Source organism: Thamnophis elegans, chromosome 13 (genome assembly GCF_009769535.1).
Source record: "Thamnophis elegans isolate rThaEle1 chromosome 13, rThaEle1.pri, whole genome shotgun sequence".
NCBI lineage: Eukaryota > Metazoa > Chordata > Lepidosauria > Squamata > Colubridae > Thamnophis > Thamnophis elegans.
This window is the reverse complement of record NC_045553.1, coordinates 13,000,393-13,009,732: the sequence shown is the minus strand read 5'-3', so window position 1 is coordinate 13,009,732 and position 9,340 is coordinate 13,000,393. Positions and strand designations below refer to the sequence as shown.

The 9,340-nt window shown below is 43.5% G+C and overlaps 1 protein-coding gene across 1 annotated transcript in view; it reads left to right on the top strand.

Moving 5' to 3' along the window:
• Positions 1-2,891: 2,891 nt before the first annotated feature.
• LOC116516811 (piwi-like protein 1) overlaps positions 2,892-9,340 on the top strand; it is a 28,296-nt gene continuing 21,847 nt past the window's right edge. The window contains exons 1-6 of the mRNA XM_032229437.1: positions 2,892-2,978; positions 3,214-3,325; positions 3,806-3,901; positions 4,029-4,154; positions 5,478-5,692; positions 6,114-6,235. Of these exons, the coding sequence (XP_032085328.1) occupies positions 2,892-2,978; positions 3,214-3,325; positions 3,806-3,901; positions 4,029-4,154; positions 5,478-5,692; positions 6,114-6,235 (758 nt within the window). The remainder of the gene's footprint in view (positions 2,979-3,213; positions 3,326-3,805; positions 3,902-4,028; positions 4,155-5,477; positions 5,693-6,113; positions 6,236-9,340) is intronic.

The window sequence follows — 9,340 nt, the reverse complement described above, 5'->3', positions numbered from 1 at the left end:
TTTGAAAATTGTTATTCATTCTTTTTTTTAAAAAAATATTCGAAGCTTTCTTTGGTTAGTGCTTGTTTTAATTTATTTTTGTTGTTGTTTTATTAAAAGCCTGCTACGGTATTGCTCTGGTTATTCCTTGGCTGCTTCCTCTTTTTTAATTCCCAATTTTTAACTTATTTTATTCATAATAGTAAATTTTACTAAGAATTTGTGCCCTAAATGTGGATGCCAGGAACGAATTGCTCTTGTTAATGGAGTTAGTAGAGAATTATATTTTTATAATGTTTCTCTTATAATATATAATAATAATAATGAAAAGGTTGCTAGACAATTATATAATATATATAGATAGATATAGAAAGAAATTAATAATTCATATAATAAAATAATGAAATTAATAATGCATATAATAGCAATAGCAGTAGACTTATATACCGCTTCATAGGCCTTTCAGGCCTCTCTAAGCGGTTTACAGAGAGTCAGCATATTGCCCCCAACAATCTGGGTCCTCATTTTACCCACCTCGGAAGGATGGAAGGCTGAGTCAACCCTGAGCCGGTGAGATTTGAACCGCTGACCTGCTGATCTAGCAGTAGCCTGCAGTGCTGCATTTAACCACTGCGCCACCTTGGCTCTTATAATGAAAAGATTAGACGATTATATAATTAATATAATTTTATATTATAATGAAATTATATATAACGAAAATAATTCAAATGATAGTGGAAATAATTCATATAATGAAAGGTTGATAGATGGTTATATACACACACACACACACACACACACACACATATATATATATATATGAAAATCTTTGTAAATAAGATTGTTACAAAAGATATGGAAAAGTGTATTTTCACATGAAATAAGTAAATTTGTGTTTTGTACTTTGTCTTTTAAATTCAATAAATACTATTTTTTTAAAAAAGAAAATAATAATTCATATAATACTGAAAAGGTTGCTGGATAGTTTCCCATAAAATAGCTTCAATTAGTCTGAACTTTTTTTTTTTAAAAAAGGAGCAAAAATGATGTTTTTGCAACCTGTGTGTACAAAATGGAGGGGAGAAGAGAGAAAAAAGGAAAATACTTGCAAATGAATAATAAGCTAGTGTTTTCAAGACTATGTTTCTGTTTGTTAAAAATAGTCTCATAAACAGAAAAATGTGGGGGGAAACCCTACTAGTCAATGTGCAAAGAGTTTACAACTCTCCTAAAATATAAAATTAATTCCAAATTTACTAACACCTGTTCTCATTGGGGATGTTAACATTGTTCATTATTTAACAATTGAGTTAATGAGTCATTAAGAAGGGAGTTAATATCTTAATTCCGTGTTTTTAAGACTGCTATTTGTTAACTAATAGCCTTATTTAAAACAATAATAAACGAGCAAATTGTTTATAATGTTCCTAAAATCTAAAATTCATTAGTACATTATTTAATTCAATGGGTCACTAACAACTGAGTTAATGTTAATTATCCTAGTGTTTTTAAGACTGAGTTTTTATTAGTCTTTGGTCATTAATGAGTGGCTTCAATGAATCAAACTAGGTTCATTCAGGATAATCTTAAATTAAGTATATATCTTTGTTAAAAAAAAGATGAGAAAAATGAGAAACTGCCCCTCCCAACACAAAAATTATGAATTATTGGGAGGAATGCTGCAAGCCACTATTGGTAGTTGTTTCCACTTACTAATAGTTGTTGTTCTTGTTGGGGAATTTAACATAGTTAATTATTTTGTGTAAATTTTTGAAAACGGATTTTGTTTACCTAGACAGTGCAGTGAAGAATTTGTTTATTTAAAGTGTCTTTGTAAGGATAGGTCCTACTGAGATAATAACACTTAACCAAGGGATATACCATTAGACAAATGAATATTGTTTAAAAAACAGATTAGCTATCCTAGTTGTTTGTGGATGAGGGGAGTTGTAGTCCAAAAGGGAAGAATGTTAGTTGGAGCATTCCAGTATTTTGGTTTTGTGTGTCTCTGTGATCCACATTGCTGTACCTGGAATGCAAAACTCCATATTGCCATTCAACTGGGAGTGTTGCATATTTATTTGCTACCCTTTGTGGGTGTCTAGATTGATGTCTCCAAATTGGCTCACCTCAAATCAGACATTTGATACTAGCTTAAATATATGCTGTAGATGAAATCCAGTTTGAACAATCCCACCTAGAGGTTTGCAGCTTCAAAAATCCACCTTGGAATTTTAGCTTGCACAAAACCTACTTTGGATCTTGTTGGGTCAATTCTGAAATCCTGTGAATTAGTTGGGGCTTGCAGTTAACAACAAGGGAAGCATAAGGCAGGATGTGCCTCAAATCCTGGGTTATACGCTACTTCTGTGCTAAGAGTGACATCTTTGAGGTCATCTTAGCATTTTCTAAACAGCTCAGTGGCTAAGATGTTGAGCTTGTCGATCAGAATGGCCGGCGGTTCGAATCCCTAGCGCCATGTAATGCAGTGAGTTCCCATTGCTTGTTCCAGCTTCTGCCAATGTAGCAGTTCTAAAGCACATAAAAAAATGCAAGTAGAAAAATAGGAAACACCTTTGGTGGGAAGGTAACAGCATTCCATGCACCTTCGGTGTTTAATCATGCCGACCACATGACCATGAAGACGTCTTCAGACAGCACTGGCTCTCTGGCTTTGAAACAGAGATGAGCACCACCCCCTAGAGTCGGGAATGACTAGCACATATGTACGAGGGGAACCTTTACCTAAACATGGGGAAGGTTGCCCTGATGTATTCATTAATCTCATTTCAGGAAAAGATGTACTGGAAATGGGTTCAGTTTAAAGCAGGCTGTATTTTTTTACCCCTGTAAATGTGTAAAAGAATAAAAACAACATGTTTGTCTGCCATTGCAGCTCATTCAGTGAGACAATGACTGGGAGAGCAAGAGCAAGGTCTCGGGCGAGGGGGCGAGCCCGTGGTCAAGAAGCACCCCTCTCTACAGTGGGACCAACTCCTGTAAGTTTAAAAAATGTGGACATTTTAAAAACCTTTTTAAAAAGGATGGGGCTACTGGTGCTCCCCTGATCACTGATATCCAGGAAGGCTCTGTTAGCCTATTCAGTGAAATAATGAGAATTATAATTCCGGTTTTCCAGGGTCACCTGTGGCCTCTTTGGACCGTGATGTTTACCATAATGTTTGTCTTTTGATATTGAGCAGCCCCCTTTTAAATCAGCGTTGCCTTCTCTAGGTTACTGCGCCTGGATACGCCCAAATGACTCCCCAGCTGCCTCCAGCGCGGCAAGCTGAAGCAGGAAATGGATCTCAGGTTGGGCATGGCCAACAAAAAGGACCCCCGGAAGGTAGGATTGGTGGTTCAACGGAGGTTATCCTCTCCACGTTCCTGGAGTCGAACCAAAGTTGAATTTGCATTGCTGAAATAGAAATAAGATGGGAGTGCAGCTGTTTCTTTGGTCTGCTGCCTTTATGTTTGTTGAATTCCTAGGGCGCTGTATATATTCATCCTGGAGTCTTAGCCATCATGCACTGCCTGGTTTGGTAATGAAACAGGAAAACAGCCTCTTCCTTTCCCCCTTCCGCAAACCCCCCTCCCTTCTAGCACTGATGATGTTATCAAGTTGGGCAATGAAATATCTGCAAATAAACCCACCAAGCTAAGAGAGTACCAAGGACCCCACAGTTCAGTCCTGAGCTACAAATATTTTCTATCAATCGTAGTACATTTTAAAACCCTGATCTGGTAGGAGTCCCATACCTCTCCTTTCAATGATAGTAATCTTATAAATGATTTGTTGATCTCTTTATTAATGTCTCCCTTTAAGAAGCAGCTTTAGGAGCTGATCTAGCAACCAACTCTGGGTTTCTAAGAGGCAAGTCTTGTGATCCAGTGGATCAGGGTTTCTTCTATGTCATCCCCAGTGGGTCACTTTAGATCTTCTTTAGCAGCAGTTTAGTAACTTGTCCAATAAGAGTTCAGGACACAGGTTAGTCCAGAATTAACCACAAATGCAGATTATGACTGATTTTCTTTCTCCTACTTTACAGAATGTAAGATTTCAGCAGGCTTTCAGGAAATGAGTTTGGGAGAACGAGGTGGACGCCGCAGAGACTACCATGACCTTGGTGTAAACACCCGTCACTTAATGGAACATGTCAGAGATTCCAAAACAGGTACTTTAGGGGTTCTTAGGAAAACCTCCTGTGTTTCTCTTGAGTGCCTTTTCTGTCACCTTGGAGGCATTTTATTTGGGGAGAAACACCCTTCCAGCCCCTTCCAGTTGGAGCAACATCCAACAATCTGTTAATCCTCCATGAAGAGACGCAGGCGTCCTGCACTTGGCAGTTGATGTGGTGCTAGTGCTCTTACTGTTGATGGATTGAATGTATACCAGTCAGTGACAGAGCTGTTAAAAATGCTTGTTTAATAATGCTTGTTAAAGAAAGGTTGATGGGATTCGGTCTGTGTAGTAGCGTGTGAGAAGGACTAGGGATGAGATGATAGCAGTCTTCCAATATCTAAGGGGTTGCCCCATAGAAGATTGGGAGGGTCAACTTATTTTCCAGAGCACCTGAAGGCAAAACAAAAAGTAAGGGACGGAAACTAATCAAGGAGAAAAGCAACCTGGAATTAAGGAGAAACTTCCTAACAGTGAGGACAATTAGCCAGTATAACAGCTGGCCTCCAGAAGTTGTGGGTACTCCAACACTGGAGGCTTTTAAGAAGAGAACGGACAGTTATTTGAAATTATAGAGGGTGTCCTGCTTGAGCCGGGTTGTGATGACCCAGGGTGTGGCATATAAGCAACACAACCAGTGAACAGGTCTAACTTCCCTTTATTACTCCGATTCTCCCATTCACTACAAGTCCTGGAGCAAAGTTCTCACATGCACCTTCAGAAGCCTCTGGCTGCAAGAAGTCCAGTAAGCCAGGTTAATCAAACAGCAACCAGGGCCAGCAGACCCAATAAGCCAGGTTAGCCAAACAAACCAGAGCAAGAAATTCAGTGAAGCTGGCAAGCCCCACAAGACAAAGTACAGCAATCTCCAGTTTTTGGCAAGTGCACACGAGGCTCCAAAGATTTGTCGCTTGTTCCTGACAAATGCCCCTCCCACCGGCACCTCCTTACATCCCAGTCCCCAGGTGTGCCTTGTGAAAGGGGGCGGGGCACTCTCCTCCTTTGTAGCTGGCTCAGTCTGCATTCTCTCTTTTCTCCGTGCTCTAGGATCAGGAGTGGGTGGTCCTTGCTTCTCTCCTGAGCTCTGTCTCTCCTTTCCTTTCTGCAAGCCTTTCTAATCCTGAGAAGCCTTGCCCAGACTGACTCTGCCCTTCCCCAGTTTCCTCTCTTGATCTCTAGCAGCTCTTGTTCCCCTGCAGATTCAGGCTCCAACAGAGGCATGACAAGGGTTGCACTAGGAGACCTCCAAGGTCCCTTCCAACTCTTATTCTATTCTGCTCTGATAATAAATGGCTGACAGATCAATACCTTTCCACAGGTGTGTCAGGGAATTCAATCCGATTAAGCACCAACCACTTCCGGCTGACGTCTCGCCCGCAATGGGCTTTGTACCAGTACCACATTGACTACAACCCACAGATGGAAGCCCGCCGTCTTCGGACAGCCTTGCTATTCCAACATGAGAACTTGCTTGGCAAGACACATGCTTTCGATGGGTCCATTTTGTTCTTACCGAAGAAGTTGGAAAATAAGGTACTTGCGATATTCTGTCATAGTCTGAATAATTCAGATACAACCTTGGTTAGAATCAGGAAAATTGAGTCTTTGAGGTTGAGCAATAGCAATAGACTTAGATACCGCTTCACAGTGCTTTACAGCCCTTGCTAAGGGGTTTACAGGGTTCTCATTTTACCGACCTCGGAAAGATGGAAGGCTGAGTTAACCTTGAGCCAGTCAGGGTTGAACTGCTGGCAGTTGGCAGAGTCAACCTGCAATACTCCATTTTAGCTACTGTACTTATGGTGGCATTGAGGATGGGCATTGCAGATGGAATGAGAAACATTTAGAAATTAGGAAGTCCTCTTGTCCATTTCTTGATTCTAGTCAGTTTTCTTAAGGCTTCTGGAGGTTAAAATTATCCCATCCTAAAAATAACTATTGGTGATTCTCTTAGGTTACGGAGGTGTTAAGCCAGACACGGCAGGGAGAGGTTGTGAAGATTACCATTACTTTAACCAACGAACTTCCATCAACTTCGCCAACATGCCTACAGTTCTACAACATTATTTTTAGAAGGTTAGTCTTTGCTGCAGAAGCATTTTATTTTTGGGGGAGAGTTGGGATTACTAGGATCTATGGATAAGAGAGCCAGGACATTTTTTTTTTCTTTTAAAGGAGTGCATAAGAAGTCAGTTAAATTTCTACTAGACAAGTTAAGCATGGGTTAACTTTGTCCATAGAGACTGAGTTATGAAATTGTTGACCACACCTCCTCTGACTGGAAGAGTTCAGTTTTTTAACTCAGTCCGGCCTGAAGAGACGTAAATGTTGGTGTTTGATGTTTAATAAATTTATAGGCTGCCCAATCCCGAAGGACTCCGGGCGGCTTACAACAATACATTTAAAAATAAAAGTTAAGAGCACAAAAACATAGATTAAAAAGACCACAACATACACCCAGTCTGATCGGGGCTGGAACTCAATCGTGAGTTCAACAGCCCGGGGCCTGCCAGAATAGCCAGGTCTTAAGAGCCTTACGGAAGGCCATGAAAGTGGGTAGGGTCCGGATCTCTGGGGGCAGTTTATTCCAGAGGGTCGGAGCAGCTACAGAGAAGGCCCTCCCCTGGGTAGTTGCCAGCCGACATTGTCTGGCTGACGGTACCCGGAGAAGGCCCTCCCTGTGCGATCTTATCGGTTGTTGGGAAGTATGTGGCAGAAGACGGTCTCGCAGATATCTGGGTCCTAGGCCATGTAGGGCTTTAAAGATGATAACCAGCACCTTGAATTGTGCCCGGAAACCAATGGGAATCCAGTGCAGCTCGCGGATAGGTGTGATGTGGGTGTAGTTTGGTACACCCAATATTGCTCGTGCGGCTGCATTCTGGACTAGTTGTAGTCTCCGAACACTTTTCAGGGGCAGCCCCATGTAGAGCGTGTTACAGTAATCAAGCCTCGAGGTAACAAGGGTGTGAGTGACCGTGTGGAGTGCCTCCCGATCCAGATAGGGCCACAACTGGTGCACCAGGTGAACCTGGGCAAAGGCCCCCCTGGTCACAGCCGACAGGTGATGTTCTAATGTAGCTGTGGGTCCAGGAAGACTCCCAAGTTGCGGGCCCTCTCTGAGGGGAGTAGATTTTCACCCCCCAGGCATAAGGATGGACTAATCGAACTGTCCTTGGGAGGCAACATCCATAGCCACTCGGTCTTATCAGGATTGAGTGCGAGTAAATATATTTTCTCTAGGATAATAGACAATAATTTAACTCAAACTAATAATAATAATTTCGCTTTTACCTTTTGTTTCTTTATAATTGCAATTAATTCATCTACGTATTGTTTCTCGATTTCTGCAATTGATTGTGTTGCTTTGAGTGGGTGACTTGCCGTTTTGATGGACAGCCACTCCTTAGAAGGTCTGGCACCGGATTGCCCTCCGGGCTTCAGGCGATGTGAAGACGTCAGCTGCAGCGTAAAGCCGCAACTGAGCCAGCTGCAGTTTTAAAAGCCAAAACTTTTCTTCTGGGGATGAGTGGAGCCGTGTTGTGGTCTTCCACCCCCCTCCATCTTTCTGCCGAGGTTGAAGGTTGGTTCGCCACCCCTGCGTTTCGTCTTAGCCACGCTCGACTTAATGGAGGAGCGTTGCTAGGAGATTAATTACATGTGAATTGAGTCGCTGCTGCCATTCCAAAGGGTCAGAAATCCCCTAGCTTCGGCAGGCGGCCTTTTTAACTGAAAAATTTGAAATTCGCGCCTTCTTCCTCAGTGGAAGTTAATGGCTTGTAGTTTTTATACCGAAAGCAGCGGTGCCGACATAGCAGCAGCCAATCAGGCGCTTTTTGGAGGTGGGTTCGCCATCACTCCACCATTGCAGGTCTGCAACAGAGTGGCTGTGTTTTTGCTCTGGCAGCACTTGGGCCTCTGTTTGCTCATGACTCCCTCAAGCCTTCAGAAGACCTGAAAGAACTTGATGGTGGTGGTTGGTGGTTTATTCAACTTGTATGCCACCCTATTCCCGAAGGGACTCAGGGTGGCTGACAAACCAGGAGGGAAGGGGCACAAATACAAAAAGTGTAAAAACAGAGACAAACAGCAATACAAAACAATTTAAAAAGTCACAACAAGCACAACCAATTTGAGTGGGGGTGGAACTCAGCAGCCCCAGGCCTGCTGGAACAGCCAGGTCTTAACGGCTTTACGGAAAGCCTGAAGGGTGGCGAGGGTCCGAGTCTCCACAGGGAGATTGTTCCAGAGTGCTGGAGCAGCCACAGAGAAGGCCCTCCTCCGGGTGGTCGACAGCCGGCATTGGCCGGCAGATAGAATTCGGAGGAGGCCTAATCTGTGGGATCTAATGAGTCTATGGGAGGTGATTGGCAGAAGGTGGTCTCTCAAGTACCCAGGTCCAATACCATGTAGAGCTTTATAAGTGACGACTAGCACCTTGAAGCGTATCCGGAGACCAATACGTAGCCAGTGCAGCTCGCGGAGGATAGGTGTAACATGGGTGTACCGAGGCGCACCCACAATCGCTCGCGCGGCTACATTCTGGATCAGCTGAAGTCTCCGAACACTCTTCAAGGGCTGCCCCATGTAGAGCGCATTGCAGTAGTCCAGTCTTGAGGTCACAAGGGCGTGAGTGACTGTTGTGAGAGCCTCCCGGTTCAGGTAGGGACGCAATTGGTGCACCAGGTGGACCTGGGCAAATGCCCCCCTGGTCACAGCCGACAAATGGTGATCTAAAGTCAGCTGTGGATCCAGGAGGACTCCCAAATTGCGAACGCTGTCTGAGGGGCATATAATTTCACCCCCCAGCCTGAGAGTTGGAATACATGGCCAATTTTTTGGAGGGAAAAACACAAGCCACTCGGTCTTGTCAGGATTGAGAGCCAGTTTGTTTACCCCCATCCAGACCTTAACATCCTCCAGGCACTGACACATCACGTCAACCGCTTCACTGAGCTGGCACGGGGCAGACAGATACAACTGAGTATCGTCCGCATACTGGTGGTATTTTATCCCGTGGATGATCTCACCCAGTGGCTTCATGTAGATGTTAAACAGGAGGGGGGACAGGACCGACCCCTGCGGCACCCCATAATTAAGGGGCCTAGGGGTCGACCTCTGCCCTCCAACCAACACCGACTGCGACCTGTCCGAGAGGTAGGAGGAGAACCACCGAAGAAT